The sequence below is a fragment of the Ceratosolen solmsi genome, unplaced genomic scaffold (assembly GCF_000503995.2).
Source record: "Ceratosolen solmsi marchali unplaced genomic scaffold, CerSol_1.0 scaffold2, whole genome shotgun sequence".
NCBI classification, from domain to species: Eukaryota; Metazoa; Arthropoda; class Insecta; order Hymenoptera; family Agaonidae; genus Ceratosolen; species Ceratosolen solmsi.
In genome coordinates, this window is record NW_011948422.1 from 5,462,142 (window position 1) to 5,484,632 (window position 22,491).

The window sequence follows — 22,491 nt, forward strand, 5'->3', positions numbered from 1 at the left end:
TATAGCGCATAAAATATACGTGTATATGCAGCTATAGTGCACGACTACACACGCGCGCGCGCACACATAATCGCGAACACGACGATTTGAAATAGAGAGGGTATGGGAATCCTTTGCCGGTAAGATGTTGCTATAGACAACTAGTGAGTCAAGATCTCTCACTTACTCTCACTCTCCCTTTCTCTCTCTCTCTCTCTCTCTCTCTCTCTCTCTGTGTGTCCGTCTTTCACTATCACTCTCATTCTGTCTTATTTGCGCGTATGTATGCTTAACTCGAAGGTCCGCCCCCCTCCCCCTAACCGACGCCGTGAGATGCCAACGTATGAACACTAACATTGCCTTCGCGGAGCTAACGATAGATTCACCGTCATGACACAGTTATAACGATCTTCGCTGTAAATCTTCGCTAGAGTTGCACCAAATCCATGATCTAATGCTACAGACAGAGCCGGGCAGTATATAAAGTCGATTACGGCTTCGAGTTTGTCATTCGCGTTTAACTCTGCTTGCACACTGGTGCTTATAACGAAAAGGGCGTTTGTGTGCACCGTTAGTTATAAGGGGACTCCCTTACGGGACTACCCTTTTATTTATTCTCCGGAGAGAGAGAGAGAGAGAGAGAGAGAGAGAGAGAGAGTAAAAAGTTATAGCATTTTCAGATTATTAATTAATTCGTCAGTCATGGAGAAGGTGAGAGAGACTGTTTAATGTGTAATTATGTGAGAGCTTCGAATTAACAGCAGAAACATTTTATTACATCTATTTTTCATAAAATTATACATATACACGTATATATTATTTACTGATATAATAAACTTTAAATCATTATTGATAATAATGTATATTCCCTAAGCAGTTTGAATACGCAGATGTAATTTGTCTATGATTTATAATTGCGGATGAAAAAATTCTTTAAAACATAAAATAATGATCTATATCGGTTGTGCAAGAACAATTTATAATTAATGGCACTAATGTATCATTATGTAGACTAATATTTTTAAATTACATGAATTATCGTGCAGTTTAGCTATGTATTAGTGTATACTTTATACCCTCTAGTAATGCTAAATTATAGTCTTTTTAAAAGAAGAAAATAAGAAAATTGTTCAGGAATATCGTTATTGTAAAATCAAATAAAATCCAATTATATTACATTTAATTGAAGTTTATTATTATTTTTTTAAATGAACGTGACTTAATGTATTTTTGTGACTTTCTAGATAATATATTTAATGGGAGTATTAGCGTTATGTGTGGCACGTCCGGAGCCACCGGTAAATTCTTACCTCCCGCCAGGACATGGTGGTGGCTTCGGCGGTAGCCATCCGAACGGCGGAAGTCCTTCTAATCAATACGGACCTCCAGATTTCCAAAGCGGTAGCGGTCAAGCTCCTGGTGGCAATTTCAACGCCGGCAGTAATGGTCGGGGAGCGCCATCGAGTAGTTATGGCCCACCGGGTTTTGGTAATAACGAAGCCAATAAATTTAACGGAGGCAGTAGTGTGAATGGTGGCGCTGAAAGGCCGCAGGACTCTTATGGTCCACCGGTAAGCGGTAGTGATTTCGGAGGAAACAGAGGTAGTGCTAGTGGAGGTAGAATCAACGAGCAACCTCCCGGTGGTAGGCCTTCTGATTCTTACGGGCCACCATCAGGTAATACTGGACTTGGAGGAAGAAATACCGGCAAACCGTCAAATTCTTATGGGCCACCCGAGGCTGGAAGTGGATTCAGAGGTGGAAATTCGGGAAGTCGTGCGTCTTCGGCTGGTAATGGCTATCCGAGTGGAAATGACGGACAAACGAGACCGTCGGATTCTTATGGGCCTCCTCAAGGTAGCAATGGATACAGCAATGGAAATCCCGAGAGATCGTCCGCTGGAAATGGTTTTGGCGGAGGAAATGCCAATAGGCCCTCCAACTCATATGGACCACCGACAACTGGCCCACGCAATTTTGGTGGTGAAAGAGCCTCTGGCAATTTCGGAAGCCAAAGTGGTTCTAAGCCATCGAACTCGTATGGATCGCCTTCGGGAGGAAATGGATTTGAAGAAAGGAATGCTCAACCATCGAACGGTTATGGTTCACCATCGGAAGGAAATAGTCGGCCATCGAACAGTTATGGTCCACCGTCGGGTAGAAACAGTCAACCATCGAGCAGTTACGGTCCACCATCAGGAGGGAATGGATTTGGGAGGGGAGATCAAGCTCAACCCATAAATAATTATGGCCCACCGTCAGGTGGAAGGGGATTTGATGGAGGTAACGCTCAACCTTCGAATGGCTATGGCCCACCGTCAGCTGGAAATACACAGCCATCGAACAGTTATGGTTCACCATCAGGAGGAAATAGTCAACCATCGAATAGCTATGATCCACCATCGGGAGGAAATGGATTTGCAGGAAGGAACGCTCAGTCATCCAATACTTATATTCCGCCATCTGGAGGAAGTGAATTTGGAAGAGGTAATTCTCAACCATCGAATAGCTATGGTTCGCCGACGACTAATAATGGTAGAGGATCACAAAATGGTAATGGATTTGGAAGCTCTAACGGAAGACCATCGAATAGTTATGGTCCACCTTCCGGTGATAATGGTGGCGGTTTTGGTAGCACAAGTGCAAATGGAAGACCAAGCAGTAGTGGCAGTTTTGGTGGTAATGGTGGATCAAACGCAAAACCATCCAACAGTTATGGTCCACCTTCAAATGGATTTAATAGTGGGGCCAATACTGCCCAAAGTACTAACGCCGGTAAACCGTCAGGTTTGTACGGACAGCCGTCAAATGACAATGGATTTAGTGGTGCAGGAAGATCTTCATCTGATGGATATTCTCAAGGTCAACAAACTAAGACTGGAAATGGATTTGGACAAAACAGCAATGGTGGCCAGTCAGCAAATAATTACAGTCCTTCGGGTGGTAATGGATACAGTACTGGAGGACCAACAAGCAATGGTGGTGCTTCTAATACCGGAAGTGGTAATAATGGATTTGGTGGACAAGTACAAGACAGTTACGGGCCACCACCATCGGGAGCCGTAAATGGCAATGAAAATGGTTACTCGTCTGGTGGTCCTGGAGGAAATGGACTCGATGAGGGAAATGACGTAAGAATACTTATATATTTTTAATATTACTGACTTTTAAATAATAATGAAAGAAGATTATAGTTTTTTTTTTTTTTTGTTTTTGTTTTTTCTTTTTTTTTTAAATCGAAATTTTTCATTTACTATTATTTTAGGAGCCGGCGAAGTACGAATTTTCTTACGAAGTAAAAGACGACGAATCAGGTAGTAATTTCGGACATACAGAAATGCGTGATGGCCATCGTGCACAAGGCGAATTTAATGTTCTTTTGCCAGATGGCAGAAAACAAATTGTAGAGTATGAGGCAGATCAAGATGGTTTTAAGCCCCAAATTCGATACGAAGGCGAAGCTAATGCCGATGCCGGCGGTGCAGATGGTTATCCCTCCAGCAATGGCTCGGGCAACAGTGGAAGTGGAGGATATCCATCTGGTGGACCATCCGGAGGACAAACTGGTGGACAAGTTGGAAATGGTAACAATGGCTATTCTACGGGTCCACGCCCCAATTCCGGTTTCAATAATGGTAATTCTGGCTATACATCCGGTGGTCCCGGGAATGGAAAAAATGGCCCGAACGATAGAGGATTAAATAACAATAATTTTGGCAATAATAATAATGGTAAAATATTTATTGAAAAGCGATGATATATACGTTTTAATTTTTTATTTTGATAAATTTGCATAGGTTATCCATCGGGCGCACCAACTAATAGTGGATTTAATAATAATAACAATAGTAACCGCAACCAAGGTGAAAGCAGTGGTTATCCCACTGGCAGTGGTGGTGATGCTGCGAGCAATGGTGGATACCAATACTAATTGCATTTTGATCTAAGACTTTTTATGCATTATATAATGTATATTTTGTATTTGCATGTCATTTGTCATGAAACGTCAACATATGATTGTATCAGTATTAATTCAAAAAATATCATAACTTTACAAAAGTCTAATGTAATTATTTTTATAATTTTTCGCTGTAAATCGTTTATTCAATCTATTTTGTACGCTTGTGTTATTTATTTTTAAAACAACAATACTCTTGATAAAAATACTTGTAATATCCGTAGTAAAAAAAAAAAAAAAAAAAAAAAAAAAAAAAGCAGCCGCACTAGTAATAAAAATGTGGTTACTCGTAAAGATATGTATTTTTTATTTAACAATATCCTTTTATTAATTCGTTATATCTAAGCTAATTAATTTATTCGACTATATAGACTTTAGGCTTTTGCTCGAACAGATGCAAATGCATGCGCGCACACGCACACGCTCACATAACAGACAGACAATATGTAACAACATTTCCAACTATAATGATAGACTAATTAATTCATTATTTAGCATCTCAACTGCTGGGAATTCCAGTATCATCCGTATTCATGTCTATACAATTAAATTCGCACTCTTTATCAATGCTTCACTTATCCATCTAAGGTTAGAAGAAAATACGTATGGGATGAACGTGTAGACGGCACCTCTATATGATTGTTTGGTTCTTACGAAAGATCTATATAACTAGGAGGAAAATAATCGAGGAGACTGTGTCGCAGTATAATCTATTTCATAAGGAAAAATAAACTGGTATATTGCAATTTCACTTGTCTATTACGCGATTCATAAAGTTAATACTACAGGCACATGCAAAAGTGCAAAATTTCATAGGAAAACTTTTTTCGGCTTTTAGATGGATTGCTTAGAGAATAGGCAATAAGTCGGCTAAATTTTGGAAGGTATTACATTAATTATCACAAGCAATTTCAGAACTCAAACCAAATATTACTTAATACCCAATTTCAAAACAAGTAATTATATACACGTATTATTTAATACACAATAAGTCCTTATAATTCTCATTGAATATTAATAAGCTAATACTATTAATTTAAACGTTAATTGCTTTTATAATGCATAATACGAACGGGCATAAAAATGATTAATATAAAATGAAATTTTGAAATAAATAGTTGCAATCTTATATGATAAACTAGTGCCGTGGAGGAGGCCCAGACTGCTCAATTATTTGATGGCACCACAAAGCAGGAAATCGACCCGTAAAATCTTGCCAGACAAATGTTTAGTCTGGCGTCATCAACGCTGACACCAATCTGCGGTTTTCTTATTAAATGCAATCGCACAGTCATTTATATTATAAATGCGACAAATTACTGTATTTTAACCTTTATTTCAAAGCATCATCCGCAGCCTGGAACCCCCAAGTGTATAAAACGTTCGATGTTTTCTGTGCGGCCTTAGTACTGATTTTTCTTCCGTAGTTTGAAGCCTCACTGCTATCCTCATGAGTTTTAAGGTAAGTTTTTTTTTTCTTCTAATTGCCATAAATCCTTACGAATGAAGAATTACCTGTGCTAAGAAGATATTTTCATATATTATCGCATTTTCATGGAAATATTATTTCTTTATGACATTACGGCAAGCCTCTTGTAATTGTAAATATGAAATTCAATTCACTATAGTGCGAAATAATACAAAATTATTATATATTAATGCACACTTCATATATTAATATAATATAATTAACTGATAATGTTGATGTGTAGTGAATTATCATTATTAAATATAGTATCAGCGTATTATACTCATTAATTAATTTATTAAACTATATTCTGTCTCTCTAATGTTATTGATATTTATGGTTAACATTCATTTTTACTTATTAAAAATCATTAGTTTATAGTTAAATTCTATCTGACTACTATTACATTTGTATTCAAATATTTATCTGCTTATCTATTTATTATTATTATAATTAAATATTTGAATTTATACGCTGCTCGATATTTGTGTAAAAATAAGTATTATTAAATAATACGAGTCACAATTATTTCATACATAGTTATTTAATTTATTAATCGGATATATAGTAGTTTTTTAAATTCATAATTAAAGACTGAAAGATCGAAAAATTGAATATACGTTATTCTTAAATTTTAGATATTTAATATACATTGCATTATGTGAAAAAAATTCTTTAATATCTGTCGTTGTTTAATTAATTTAATACAGAACGAAGACAAATATTAGTATTTTCTTCAGGACCAAGTAAATTTAGGAATTTAGTAATTTAGAATTTCGTAACATAGTAAACAAAATCAAAACTCAAACAAGCTGTAATAATTATTATACTCAGCTTCATGAATTGCCTATTTTAAATTTCATATTAAATTGAATAAGCTTGATTAATTTATTTAAAATTAATATTAAGTAATAAATATGAAATTAAAATTTTAAAATATCTTAACGCAATAGTAGAACGTATAATGTGGAAAGAAGTAAAAATATTCAATCAATAATGTAAAAATGTAAATTAAATAAAATTTATAAAATAAATATCCTTCGCCATTAACTGTATTAAAGAAATTATTCACTATGATTACTCTAAAGTTGCTGTAAATATGAATAATAATTTATTAACTTTGATACGCTAATTTCAGAAATCTTTGTTTCGCTTTATTTTGCTCGGATTAACAAAATCTCGCAGACAGAAATGTAGGGCCGAAGAAGTTAGTTATTCCGAAATCCTTTAAGGCTTTTAATTTAACGTTTCTTTATCGCCCATAAGACAGTTAATTACATTCGTACCAATCCAGTAAATTTCATCACATAGTATATTTCGTCCAGCTGTTTCTTTCTTTTGTGTCCCTCTTCCAGCGTTCGCTCCTCTCTTTCTCTATCTTTGGAAATGCCAAGCGCGTTTTGCGCTACCCTTTGCTGATCTCGCTGCTCGCCGACTTTCTCAAACCCAAGTCCTAATTAACTTGGAATCCAGCGACTATGTCAAATATTTTCTCATACACATAAATACGTGCGCATACGTGCGTCCATAGCGCAAGTGCGCATACAAACGCGTCGGCACAACTACCGATTCCCCCAAAGGGGTTTAAAACTTACATGTCACTTTCTTTTCAGGCACTGCTTTTATCGACAATGCTAGTCGCGACATGGAGTAAGCCGCAAGGACCGGCATATCTACCGCCGAGTGCCTCCCCCTCGGCTCCAAGGCCACAGCATGGCCATCCAGACGAATGGGCAGGGGTATGCAATGTCCACCTCGTACATTTATTCGGCTAATTAACTGAACCTCCGACAACTAACCAAAGTTATCCAGTACACTATGCAAAGGCGCCCTTCGTGCCGTTTATATCTGTCGTAATGCTAGCATTTAGAAAGTGGGAAATTGAAAGTTCCGCCTGATCATCGACCGACATATTTTAAATAGCTATTGTTCATGAATTAACATCTAATGAAAAAAAAAAAAAAAATGACGAAGTATCTTTTAAAATACGTATTAATATAAAAACAAACAGACGATAATTTAAGAATAAAATACTTCTTATCGCTGTACTTTATACGAGTATACTTTCATATATAATAGAATAAGGATCCACCGGAGATTAATTCGCATGAAACAGACGGATGAATCGTAGAGTTTGCAAAAAAAAATATTTCCAGACATTTCATATACCATACTACGTATAACAGCATTAAGTACACAATCATTTATTTCAGACAAAGTTTTTATTATTTAGTTTATTTCAAGAGATTTCGAAGCACCCGTAAAATAATTGAGAGAAGAGTTTTCAATTAAAATATTATATGCTTATAAGTAATAATTGACGAAGAGAATTTTCATAAAATGTGGAATTTAATATAATTATTGTTCATTAAAAATCTTCTTTGTTACAGAAACAATATTCATTATTTAAGATAAGAAAATTAATTTTTTTTTTTCAATATTTACAAGTTTATATGATGAAGAATGTTATTACACTAATAGCAATTACTTTTATTATAAAATGTTCAAGCTCATTAAGTACAATGCAAAGTTTAGGCATTAAAATAACTACTTTGAAGTTAAATAATTATAAGAATTAACAACAATGAAATTCTTTATAAATTAACATGGAAATATTATACATAAAATATAAAGTTTAAATATGAATATTATTAGAAGCAATTTTTATCTCAACGTATTTTAAGCTTTTTAAATATAATGCTCGACATATCTTGATTTAATAAGGAAGAATATGAAAGCTTGCTTTCTTCAAAATAAGTCGAATAAACAATTGTTATTGTTTGTTCGGTGCTTAAGCCATCCAATAATATCGTACAATACAAACATGAAAATCCAAAAAAAGCGTAAGTAAAATGATATTTATCTCCTTCCCTTCGAAATGAAACAAAAAGAGATAAAAAAACAAACAAACAAACAAACAATAAAGGAACAATCAAATAACGCTCGTAATAACGGAGAGGAATAAATTTCACAGGATCCAGTAAACTACGAATTTTCCTACGAAGTTCAGGACGCAATGGCTGGCCTGGACTTTGGCCACAGAGAGATGCGCAAGGACGACGAAGCAACCGGAAGTTATCACGTTCTCCTTCCGGACGGTAGAACACAATTCGTCGACTACGTGGCCGACGAAGGCGGCTACAGGCCAATAATTCGATATGAGGGTACGGCTTCGTACCCCGGACCATCGCCGTCAGGCGGTGCCGAGGGATACAAATATAGAAAAAAATAATTGAAAAATAAAGGATATGCCATTATTTACACATTGTAGTGGTTGTTTACATATTAGTTTTATGTTCTCTATGTTAGGTATTTTTATGTATGAAAAATCTTTCTCATAATGTTCAAAAGTTGAGTGCAATGCGTATAATTTTTTCATGGCCTTCCCAGAAAAGATAGAGAATAAACATTTGCGGTAAAAAAAAAAAAAAACAAAAACAAAAAAAAACAAAGAAAAGAAAAGAAGAAAAAAAAGAAACAGAAAGAAAAAGAGGGAAAAAGAAAAAAAGATTATATGCTTTGTCACCATTGAACATTATTTATTAACAGCCACTTATGTCTCCGTGCTTGAAAATAAAACTTTAGTTGCTTCTAGATACGAGTCACAAGAATTTTCAATCTAAATAATAATTTGGAAAAATCTGACGAAATCGTTAAAAAAAAAAAAAAAGATTGCGTTGCACCTATGTACATACGAATTACTCTTCCAAAAATAAGATAAAATATTCCATACCCGTATCGCTCATATTTATTAGCTGAAACGATCAATTATTTGCCGGACGCATAAAGCATCAGAATGCGTATTAAAAAACCGCCGAAAGTGTCAAGCGGCAATTTATGACATTTAATAATAAACAGCCTGTGCACCTCGTTCACATTTGTTCTTCTTACCACTTTTTCCTCATCCCCCTCTTATTAATTGACTTTATTTAAGCACCTCTTGCGTCAGCTGGTTCATTGCCTCGCTAACTCTCGCTACAGTGACCTTGGTAGTATGAGGGGCTGGGAGTGCGGTGAGGGGGCGACGGGAGGAGAGGAGCAAAGAAGAAAGAAAGACTGATAGTGAAGAGGAGGGAGCGAGCGGGCAATGAAGAGAAAGAACGGGAAAAGAGAAAGAAAGATTATACATTCGGGAGTATTTGAACGTGAAAGTTACGGCAGTGCCGGGTTCTTATAACTTATATGCGTAGCTCGAAGCGGTAGAGATCCTACATCAGGCGTTATTCGTTGGATAAAAAGGGGCGAGACCAAAATTTGTTTTTTCATGGGCACATATAAGCGTCTCGGCGATAAAACGAATTGCACGATGAGGCATTATAAGTGTAATTGCCCGAGGAGAAACAATGTTCGAACGCCCGTCAATAAAACTTTTACTCGCGATCTTTTCGATGGATGTATAAATACACGTAACTATAGATTCTGATTACATATTCTGCATACATTAAATACATAACACATCGTATTTTTCGTAAGGATACATGTAGTGTCCAATATTTTCTCAAATGTAGAAAAGACAAATTTCCTTGAGCAAATTTAGTAATTTTTTTGTTTAATAGAATTTTTAACAAAAATTTTCTGCATTAATCATTTATTTCTTCATCCCTTGCACTATTAATTTACTAAATTTCAAATAAACTTTTGCATTAAATATTAATCTTATATTATAATGAATTTATACGTATTTTGAGAGACTTATCATTCTCATCTATAATGTATTAAAAGTGTTAAACAATATTATTATCATTTCATAAATTAGTAGAGCGTTGCAGTCCTATTTATAAATTCTTCAAACATGTATAGAATTAAATAATTTATTATTCCCTACTTGGGGATAAGCAAATAAGTGGCAGCAATTAAAAACAAGCTTTATGTATAAATATATAATAAATATATTTTTTTTTTTTTATCATTTTTCTTTGATTCTCGAACAAAATAATTAATAAAGCTTTTCGTTTGATATTTTATTCGATTCTAGTTGTCAGGAAAATAGTCTAAAAGTTGTAAAGAAACAATCACACAATTCATGTATCTTACTTCTCATAAAAAATATCGTATGCACAATAAGTGAAAATCATCTAATGGATGGTTGAATCACTAAATACGGAATTCCACTGATTCACATGTAAACGTATGTACATATTGTGGTTCTAATTTTCCAAATTACGCGAAGATTTGTAACATTAGACAAGTCAAAGTTGAAGTAAACTGATATTGTTTTTAGACCGCAAAACGTGCACGCCACTAATGTGACGAAAATTATATGCTCCCATATACATTTAAAATAATTTAAATTATAAATCGAAATTGCATAAATATCTACGTACCAAGAAAAAAGAAACTCAACAACATAATTTACAATTTTCTAGTATTGATAAATAGTAGAGAAAGGTCGTGAGATTGAAAATTTTTAAATTTATAATGAAATTTCATTCTCATTCTATCCAGCATCATCATTTCTATCAGCTTTTTAATTTTTAAAAACAACACAATTTTCTAATGTCTTTCAAAGTTATTTGGAAATAATTATAATCTCTTGTTTCGTTCAGCTTATAAAAGCTTATAAAATATTACAAAAAATATCAGGTGCTATATTGTATCCTGCATATATAAATATCTCTTAGAATATATTTCTTAAAAAGAACTTGTGCTAGTTAAACCCATAAATATAAATTTTAATGCATAAATAATAAAAACCTTTTTATGAAATTACTACATTTGGTTTTGATTATAAGTTACATTAGATAATTTACAATATGCATATTCAATTAGATTTTTATAATTGTGAAAATTTAGGCATTGAGCAATCATATTAAAAAAAAAAAAAAAAAAAAAAAAAAAAAAAAAAAAAAAAAAAAAAAAAACATGAAAATTAATATAAAAATTTATGTATTTTATAAAGTCAGTAAAGTTCAAGAATTTTTATCCACTATATTAAACCCTAATTTTGCTGATTGTATATTTTCGAAATATTAAACACTTTGAGCGCAACATGAAATCAATTTGCAAAATAAATTAAAAAAGTTTTTTCTTTGACGGGTTGAGAATTTTAATGAAATAATGTACGATCAATCAAATAGATGTATATAATATAAATAGGTTATTTTTATAAATAATAATAGTGGAATTGCGTGTTCTCGGCAAATATACAGATACGTTTCTTAGTAATATTCTTACCTACACTTGTAAACACTTAACTTTATTCTAATGAGTACATTGTACGCAAAATACACTCATTAATACCCGCCAATGAATTAAAAGTTAACTCCTTCGTGGATATATTAATTGCAATAAATTTTGTTATAATTCAGTTACATTTTAACTCGCAGCTTTCTATCGGCCACATTACTCTTTATTACGGAAAAATATATATATATAAAGCACAGAGTACAGCAGAATTGATCATGATCTATTATAATAATAAGAATAACACAAATAATTGTTTTTCATCCCATTTTCTGACTTTTATTATATAATTTAATGCTGAATGTTATTTTTGAACAAACGGCTATTATTTCTGACACGGTGAATATCGTGGCTGTATTGTAATTAATTTCAATGACTATCACAAAATCCAATTAAAATTAAAAATCGAAAGGACATAACGAAATGAACGCTATGGGTTGCAACGTCGATTCATTGAGGAGCTCCCAGGTGCGGTTGTTATGCCGTCCTCTTGAAAATTCAATCCGCGCTCGTAAATTTCGGGAGTATATTATTCGCAACACGCGTCGCAAGGATTCAGTTTCTGCGTGCCCGCGCATCACGATATATACATGTATGGGTAACATCGCGATAAACATCGTTGCCGTATCTCAGCACTACTTTAACGAGAGTTGTACACTGGCACATAAGTGTGCATCGACGTACACGAGAAATGTCCGACTTGGTGAAAAATCACATCTCGCTGTGCTGAAGTAAAAATCCACTGATATCGAAGAAGAATGATTAATGCAAGGTGACAGAGATATCCATGGTATTAAAGAAGTTTGTCATTGAAGCGTTGAAGTTCCGAGGAGGTGACTTTTCATACCGCGTAATTTAACAATATAATTGACTTTCGTCCTTTTGTGCATAAGTATTACGATGGGAAACTTTTACATGTCAAGGTATACATTTCTCATATACGTAGATGGCCTTACATAAGGAAAAAATAAACGCTTAAACAGTATTTATTTTATAAAGGGTTAAGAGATACTTAATATATCTTACAAAGTCTTAAAAACTCAATATTAATGCTGAATCGGTATTTTGAATAATCGTCGATTCCTCTTGTTTTCAGTTTTTTTGTTTTTTAGGTTTTTTTGTTTTGTTTTTTTTTTTTGTTTCTTTTTTTTTTTTTTTTTACGCGCGCGCAAAATGAACACATTCAAAAGTTGATAATTTAATTTTTTTTAAATGTTAACGGTTTGAATAAAAAATTTATGCGTGTTGTTCATGAAACTTGTATGGTATGTAAAAAAGAAGACTTGGATAAAAATGAAAATGAATCTTACAAGTTGAAATATTTTATAAGTGTACTTTGCATTACCGTAGGCAATCCCATACAAATATAAGATCTGGCATCAATAAATCATCAATATACAGATAAAACATTTATTTTCATAATGATGAGCTTAACTTCAATTTATTAAAATGTTTTTTACATTAAAATGAAATTAAGGAAGATACTATCGTTCTCATGACAATTGATAATCTAGCCAATTGATCAACAATTAATCGATATTTATTTTAAAAATGAATAATAATTATCTTCTTATTATGTAAGAAAAATTCGATTATACTTGGTAAAATATTTGGTTAGTAAATAATACGAATGCATTATATTTATTAAATTGAAAAGAGATATTTAAAGGTAATTTTGTATGGAAAATATCCAACATCCAAATTATCAAAAGAAATATGCTTTTATAAAATAATATTATACTATAAGTAAGATCATTATTAAGAAATATTTTAATTTTTTAAACCTTCAAAAATTGTAACCTACAGTTTTCTTGAATATAAGATTTTAAAATTTAAATATGAATATAGAAGATTTTTCTGAGTTATTTTTAGTTAGTAAAATTAAAAAAGACCTTGAAAATCGATAATAATATTCATAATTTATGTGCTTATGGGATTGAGATTTTGATATGATTACGAATTTATTCCTAATATATAAATAAAAATTTTAAATTATATAAAAAAAAAAAAATAATAAAAGTACTTATTGTCAAAGATAGATATTAATTTACCACATGTTCTTAATATTTTTTTTTTATATCTTTATAATAATTGAGACTGACAAATAGCTACGGTAACTATATGTGTAAAACATTATCTATTTAGTCTCATCTAAAACATATTTCAGTAAGAAGCCAAACGACTTAACTACTCAGTCCTAGAAAATTCTTATTTTCATTGAATTTATAAAGCTTCATTCTTATTGAAATATTATATAATAAACATTTCTATCTTATAATATTCCTATATATTCATATTTAATACTCTATATCTTCAAACACATGGTTCCATAAATTTAAAAAATTATTTTCTAATGATTTATAGCTCAACATTTGAGCATTTGAGCTAAGATCATTGCGATTACGCATGTGATTTGTAATCTAATGTGTAGTAAAAATATTAAATAAATTAAATGATTTTATGAGTCTGTGCTTTAATAAAATTATATATAATTTTAATTTCATGATATATCGTTCTAATAATTATTGATCATAATTATTGAATAATTTCATAATTGTCAGTAAAAGTAGGCCTTAACAGTCTATATTTCATTAATTACGTAGTTAAGAAATAAATTTAATTTTATGTAATACGTCTATTAAATGTGATCTTGAATACATATTTAATGGTTTTTTTTTTTTTTTTTTTTTTTTTTTTTCCCTTTTTTTTTTTTCTTTTTCTTATATATTTTTGATTAACCTAACATAAGCATATATATGTTTTTTTTATTAGTTATTATATGCAAAATTTTGCTATTAGGACAAAAACGTTTGGCCAATTTAATTTATCATTGTGAAAATGAATATTTTTCTTTTCATAATATATACCTTGAGAATTGCAATTTTTCTGTATTCAAGACGAAGTAAAGTTTATTATGAAGTTTCAGTGAGATTCACTTTTGTAAATAAAAGTTAAAATAAAATAGCAAACGCAGCTATTTGAGAGTATGAGTTTTAATAATGTTCTGACAAAACATCTCAATTTCACGAACGTACATCAAATCTTAATGAAACGTCAGATCCCCAATGGACTTATCAACAACAACAAAAACAACAATAAATAAATAAGTAAATAAACAATTATGAAATAAACGACATCGAGCCTGAATATCCTTAATCCAGCGAAGCCGTGTCTTGATTAACAATCGGGAACAATAAAAGTATGAAAGCTTCGGCTCACAAAACCCAAGGAAGGACTCGAAGATACGAGACAAGCGTGGCAGCATTTCTGATGTAACCGCACACATGCTCATAGAAGGATCTCGCGACTAGAAGCGTCTTGGTTAATGTAAGCATCGCATGTATCTCTGTTCTCCCTCGATCTCCCACTCTCTTTTTCGCCATGTACGCGCGCGTGATGTAAGACAGAGCCGAGGATGCTCGGCTTTCTTTTATTTACGCCCGCCCGCTCGTATTCTGAAGTACGAGTTACTTGCACAATCGGAAGCGCAGGCTTTAACGGTGGAGGATAGTTGCATTCATTGTTGAAAAGAAGCGAGCGCCCGTGAAGAAGGTAACTTGAGATCGTGGCGAGGTCGAGGAGATCCTCTCGTGCCTTCCTTATCCCTATGGCTCGTGCTTCCAATCTAATCAAAATACTAATTTGATAAGTACACAATACGGATCCGTACTTCAATTGATTCACCTAATGCGCAAAACGTCTACTAAAGTGGTTTGTTACATGTCAGGCACGAATTAGATAAAGTTTACTTACGTAAGAATTGGTATATGCGGAGCCATTTGGAAGTAACGACGGCGACGGCTATATTATTTCAGTCATCCTCTCCCCTGTACTTAATACTCCATGAACTTACGACGAATACACCACTTTGTTCTATAAATTGAAAATGAAAAAAAAAGGAACTTAAATGACACCACTTGGAAAGAGCGTTACCTTTAATGTATTTTTTCGAAGCTAGGCGGGCGAAACGTATATGTACGCGTTTGTAATTATTTTATCGCAATGCGCATACTCGATCAGTCATTAGGTGGACTGAATGTTTCAACCTATAATATATACAAAGTTATCGATGAAATAATAAAATTTTCAAAAGAGAGAGAGAGAGAGAGAGAGAGAGAGAGAGAGAGAGACTCTAGAGATAGATAATAGTTCAGTTACTTCATATTTATCTACTCTATGGTAACTCATTTATTATAATATTCTTTATTTTGCAAAGCTTATCTACAGTACATACATAAATGTAAGTTTTGTTGACGATACTATGAGCTTAGTTAACTTCTATTAGTTGGATAATCTTTAATACATTATATTTAAAGCATTTATAAAGCCGCTAATAATTATAATATTTTCATGCTCTGGCATTAAATACTTTTATTGATTTTTGAAAATTCGCTATTACTCCCTTTGATTTACTGACTTTCCAATGTCAGAATAACATGCCCTTCGTCATTAATATAATTTCTTAAATAATACCACTTATATTATAAATTCCGATATTCGTATAAATTAAAATTTATATTTATTTCAACTAACTATAACATATTTACAATCTCATTATTTTCACCTTCTATAGTTTCAACAACTCTTATTGAATGTATATTTCTCAATCTTTAAGATTTAGATTTATATCAAATGCCGATTTTACCGTAAACTCGGAAATTTACTGGTAATATAAAAATTCATTGCTTCATAGAATTACGTTAATATAGATATACAGTACTGAATATAAATATAATCCTTTGTTTGTAAATAAATTTTTTTTCTTTCTTATAAATATAATATCTATGCAAGCATCTTTTCTTATAATACAGTTTAATCTAAGATGTGGAGAAGAAAACAAACTAATAATATTTATTTTATAATAGTATTGTCTTTAGTATGAATAAATTTTAACTTTGATCAAATATTATTTATATAAATAAACATTATATAAGACATTAATAATATGATAATATCAAATGACAATCAATTATTGATTTTATTGAAAAATATCTTAATATGTAATCTTGTGTCTATATCTCTTCTCTTCTCTCTCTCTCTCTCTCTCTCTCTCTCTCTCTCTCTTTCTTCCGTCCATTTCATCCTATCTGTCCATTTAAAATTTTACATTAGAAATGAAGATTCTTGTCGGACTGTTAAATTTCATTCAGTTTTATAATCTTTTAATACATTATTTAATATATTTTATTCATTTTATTTTTATATTATATAGATATTATGTATGGACAGCAGATAGAGTATAATTCATTAGTAGATGTAATACAAATATATAATAAAGTCATAAATATTTATATATGCATTCATGTATATATATATATATATATATATATATATAGATATATAATGAATATACTATTAAAAGAATATACATAGAATAAAATACATTTTTAATATTCTTATATTTCTTTGAAATCAATATGAATTAAATTCATAGAAATAATTAATTTTTGTACACATATCGCATGGTTCATTACATTTTTTATAATATAGTCAATAGTCTAATTGATTTATTAATATAAGGCAGAATATATATTAATATTGAAATTATTATATTCAATTGCTTATTAGCCTTGAACAAAAGAAATCAAACCTTTAATTAATTGAAAGTTCAATAAAGCAAAAACCTAAAATTATGCATACATGCGTAAGAAGTTAACAACTAATTGCATTTCTTCGTATATTGTTAATTAACTGTATAATTAGTTTAATAAAATTCACAATCTGATATACTACATATCTAATTTCAGCAGTTATTTTCCCTGTTTGCCCTTTAACTTTAACTATCCCATGCATTAGTTAGTCATGTATATACAAGTAGTTTCTTACCTTTAACATGTGATAATTGTGATACAATACAATGTACAAAGGTAACTCGATCATCATTAATAAATAGAATGAGAAAACATGAGTTGATAATAATTACTAGTCTAATTATTACTGATGTGTAGAGTGTAAAATGTAGGCGGAGGTGAGCCTAATAATTTAATAATTTAACTGAAAACTTTTTTTCTAATACAACAGAGAGGATGTATATTAAATATTTATACGAAAAACATAAGAAAATTTGTTCAATTTCAGAATATAATATAGATTCGATATTAAATGATGCCAAGAAAGCTAAAAATCAGACATTTTATTCACACAGTCCATGAAATCTATAGACTGTACACATAGAATATGTGTACTATGTATCTAAAATCAAGAAAAATTTTAGCTGAATTTCAAACTATAGTAGTTATAATAATATATTCTTTATTATTTTTATTGATTATCATATTGTGATAATGCAAATGTATGAAAGTTGATGGAATTATAGAATTGAAATGCGTGTAATATTTTTGGATAATTATTACATTTTGAACTAAATATTACAATTATTGTTACCAGTACATTGTATAATATTAAAATAACAAAGAAAAATAAAAAAGAATAAATGCATTTAGAAATTTAAATAACTACTTTTAATGAAATAGAGTATTTTTTTAGGTAGAGCAATTACATACGAATATCTCGAATGCAAAGATTCATATATAAATGTGTTTGTGTCTGTGTGTGTGTCTGTGTGTGTGTGTGTGTGTGTGTGTGCGCGCGCGCGCGCGCGTGAGTGTGCATATTTAAATACTGTAATTACAAAATTTAAATAACTTTAGTTTAAAAAATCTATTAAATATCCAAAAAAATAATATAATAACAATATATAATAAAAAAGTCGTGATTGATAAAAATATAACCAAAGATGATTTATATACTAAATCAAAACAGCTAATGGTGCAAATATTGAGAGAAAACATTTTTCTTGTCATAACAAAAACATAATTATAAATATTGATAATATTAATAAATTAAAATATAATATAATAACATTAAAATATTATGTATTCTAATGAATTTATTTATCATTTTAATAATATAATAATCATATTTTTAAACAATTAAATCAATATATTAGCTTAAGGAAGATGTACACTATATTCTAAATCAGATAATAAAATAAATTAAAAAATTAATTTTATAAATCTTCTTCCTCTAGCTCTGATATTCGTAAATAATTTAGATTTTATGAAAGATTACAAAGAAATTGCAGAAATTTAATAATATGAAACAAATAAATAAAAAATATTTTATTACAGATATTAATATTATATTATATGGCTTATTTAAATTATACAGATGTTGAAATTTTTTCATATTTTATTATAAAAATGACTATTAAACAAATATTTTTAACAAATATAATAATAATATAAAATAATCAGATTATATAATATAAAATTATATATAAGTACAACCGAACAAATTCATATTTATCTTAGTCCATTCGTTTTTCATCCTAACTCAATATACCATCCGTATTATCGTTGTATAAACAAGGCAATATTAAAAATATTATAAGTAAATTTTCAAGGAAAAAATAAAAACTAAAAGCATATAATATCATACATAAGCATTTTATTTAGAATAAAATTAGAAAAGTAAAATACGTATAGATAAACTAGATTTATTATCGGAAGATTGAATCGAATTGGTCTTAAGTGAAATAGGGTAAGACCAAATATTCTGAATGTATTTAGGAAACAATGCACCATAGTTGCGTTCCTGTGGTAATGAGGTAATGAATATCTAAGTTTGTAATGCTAGTTATATAATACGATTATATATATATATATATATATATATATATATATATGATTTACAAATTATAATGCATAAGTATGATAAGTATTGATTAGTAATAACTATTTAATATAATGTACTTATTAATTATAAATGTATGTAAATTCATATTTTTATAAATTTTTATGGAGCAAAAAGACTATCTTAGTTTATATTTTCAATTTCTAGTTTATTATAATTAGCCGAAGAAAGCTAGTGATTTTAATTAATAAGTAAATCTAATTTAATAAAATACATTACTCTGATAAACGTATTTAAACTATCTTTTTATTCTCATATATTAGATTAAATTGATTAATTAATGAATACTTTAATTATATAAAAATATGTTTAATAATAAAGTTATAAATAATATATTTATAAATTATAAATGCAATTATACAAAATTATAAATTATAAATATAATAGAGACAGATTATAAATTAAACATGTAATATGTAATATACAAATTATAAATGATCAATTATTAGTGCTTACAATTCAAATAAATAAAGTTAATTTACTAAAAACATAAAAAAATTCAAAATATCTGCTTTAATCTTGTTATAAAATTATAAATTATCCACAGTTAACATTACTAGTTATCGAATTAAATATGAAAATTTTCTATTTTCGGTTGAATCACTTTTACTTATTAGCAATAAACAGCATGCATAAACGAGGGAAATGAGTGCGTAAAGTACTTTTGTAATGAAAAATTTTAAAACGCATGCGCATTATCGAAGTATGGATAAGACTTTCGTGTAGAAACAGTATTTGCTGGAAGACCAGTCACTTGAACAGCGGTCGAATATAACAAAAAGAGATGGACAAATATTTCGAAAGGTATCTATTAGAAAATTAATTGACCGTCTGCGTGCTTACGAGATGATGAAAATCAATTGATTTTGCAAAAAAATGACATCACGTGTCTTAATTATTCATAAACGGTTTTACCAATTTATAAAAGAATACAAAAACAAAACTTTATAATATTACTTAGTTTAAATGTTCATTGATTTAGTTGGGAAGATAGCCTGAACTTACATTTGTTTATTTCTTTACTAATTTCATTTCTAATGTAATAAGTTATAAAATGAGAATTTTAAGTATTAAATATATAATTTAAAACTAAATTATAGAATTGAATTAAAATAAAAATAGTTATTTTCCCATAGACAATGTAATAAATAAAAATTACATACACAATTAAATGGAAAATCTTTATAAATTTTGAAAATCAATAAGTTTATTCATGAATTTATTAATAGCTAGTAAGTATATAATAATAATAAAAGATGTATGATAATTTGACAGGTCATACATATATATTATCAATAAGAAATATGTCTTAATTGCTTAAAGTTGTATTTACACGAAATATTGATAATGCATAGGCAATTCTTCAGGGGACTGAAAGCGAAACTTTCAATTGCTTGTAAATAACTAAATATATCAGTAAGAGAACAAATACGGTAATAAAAAATCTACATACATAAGTATACACGTACTTGATCATAGGTTTTTAATTTATTTATATAAATTTATATAAATATGTCGATAAATCTTTATTTAAGAAACATTATTTAGATAGTAACGTTGTACCGTTTTTTTTTTCAAATAAAATTTGGAATGTCTCGTAATTAAATATAAGAGTACTTGATAAGACTTTAAAAGAATTTATCTAGAATTTAGAAAGAAAAACAAATTATCCTATTTATAATAATTATACATTAAACGGTGTATCACATAAAATTATATATTGAATATTAAACTGTCGATAGAAAAAAAAAATTATCTATATTTGTTATTGATTCAATTCTAGTAAATGTGAAATACATCTGTTTTATATTATTCCAAATACTGACTCTAAATATTTTAAAAAAAATTTTTATTTATAATAAAAATTACCCTTTGACTTAATGTAAGATAGAAAAGCTTCTTAATGGCAAATGGGTTTAAAATTTTATATTCTATACAAAGACACTGTATATTATATAAAAATAAAATTCAACAGAGAAATATATAATAATAATGAAATGCGTAGAATGTAAAAGGTAGATAACTTAATCTAATCCCATGTTTAAAATATTGAAAATCTTGCAACTTGATAAAAATATATACTAAAGTCTAGTATACATAAATAAATATAATTGATGAGGATGGTAATATAAAATTCAAAAAGTTATTAATATTCATACACTTAATACAGTATAAAAAAAAATTTTTTAATTTAATCTTTATATCTTCCCAGTTCTCGGATATAATAAGTGAAACGTATATCGAATTAATAAATATAAATTATGTTTTATGCCGTATAGAGAAATAATTATACGGTTAGTAAAATATCTGCCAAGCACAGCACAGAATTCAGCCCAAAGAAGTTTACTTTGGGTTCTTATTAACAAACTTATTAAAATAGACGATGGATTAATTGTAATAATTTTAATACCATTTTATATAATCCTACATTTCAGAAATTTCAACAATTTATTCTCAGAATGCTATTTCTGTGTACAATATAGAAAATATGACCAAGTCTTTCAATAATTTTCACGTTAATAGTAAATTTTTTTTATTAATTATATAGTTTGAATTATACTAGTAGTATTATAAATAAATAAATAAATAAATAAATAAATAAATATGTGCGTGTGCGTGCGTGTGCGTGCGTGTGTGTGTGTGTGCTTATGAATTTTATGATTTAAACATTAATGTAATAATGAAAAATGTTTAATTCTAAAGTAAATTGATAAATATTTTCCCTAATATTAATTTGTAACAGTAAAGCAATAAATAATCAGTAAGTTTTTCATTTAGCAAGTCACTGCTGATATTCTTACTTCCTGACCACAGCAACATGATTTATAATCTAAGCCGACAATCGATGTCCTCTATCATTGATGCATCATTGTCGATAGTGACACAAAGTCTATAAATTATACAGCAGTGTAATTATCGTGAATGAAAATCGATAAGAATTCGCCGATATTGCTTAGCCGTATACGCATATCATGAGCGGAGCGCTGCAAAGTTCGGACGCCATCGATTATATAATATGAAACTCGCATATGGAGACTGTGGCACTCGGAATTCGCGAGCTGTGAAATTGCGCGAACCAGGTGCTTTTTAGTGAACGTACGAGCGGCTTCGGGAATGTCATAATTATCGCAGCTTTATAAAGCGATATGTGTATTCCTGCGTGCGGGTGAATTGCAAGCGGGAATCTTCGATTTCTTTTCGAGTACTC

The 22,491-nt window shown here is 29.8% G+C and overlaps 2 protein-coding genes across 3 annotated transcripts; both read left to right on the forward strand.

Annotated features, from left to right (window-relative positions):
• Window positions 1-660: 660 nt before the first annotated feature.
• LOC105362036 (pro-resilin-like) lies at window positions 661-3,736 on the forward strand. The gene is made up of 3 exons (XM_011499360.1): window positions 661-690; window positions 1,224-3,110; window positions 3,245-3,736. Exons 1-3 carry the CDS (start codon window positions 682-684, stop codon window positions 3,734-3,736), a joined length of 2,388 nt encoding a protein of 795 aa, XP_011497662.1. The 5' UTR covers window positions 661-681.
• Window positions 3,737-5,266: 1,530 nt separating this feature from the next.
• Window positions 5,267-8,659, forward strand: LOC105361863 (pro-resilin-like). 2 transcript variants are annotated; one of them, XM_011499146.1, is made up of 3 exons: window positions 5,267-5,399; window positions 7,019-7,144; window positions 8,380-8,659. In XM_011499146.1, exons 1-3 carry the CDS (start codon window positions 5,388-5,390, stop codon window positions 8,635-8,637), a joined length of 396 nt encoding a protein of 131 aa, XP_011497448.1. In that variant the 5' UTR covers window positions 5,267-5,387; the 3' UTR covers window positions 8,638-8,659. The 2 variants fall into 2 exon arrangements, with proteins under 2 accessions (XP_011497448.1, XP_011497447.1); XM_011499145.1 differs by lacking the exon at window positions 5,267-5,399 and having other exon boundaries at window positions 6,637-7,144.
• The last annotated feature ends 13,832 nt before the right edge of the window (window positions 8,660-22,491 follow it).

What these genes read in the sequence shown, in the direction of transcription:
- LOC105362036 (XM_011499360.1), top strand. An exon ending in GACTCGATGAGGGAAATGAC is followed by an intron (nt 3,111 to 3,244) that starts GTAAGAATACTT and finishes CTATTATTTTAG; the next exon opens with GAGCCGGCGAAGTACGAATT.
- LOC105361863 (XM_011499145.1), top strand. Translation starts at nt 7,001, where the DNA reads ATGTCACTTTCTTTTCAGGCACTGCTTTTATCGACAATGCTAGTCGCG. An exon ending in ATCCAGACGAATGGGCAGGG is followed by an intron (nt 7,145 to 8,379) that starts GTATGCAATGTC and finishes TAAATTTCACAG; the next exon opens with GATCCAGTAAACTACGAATT.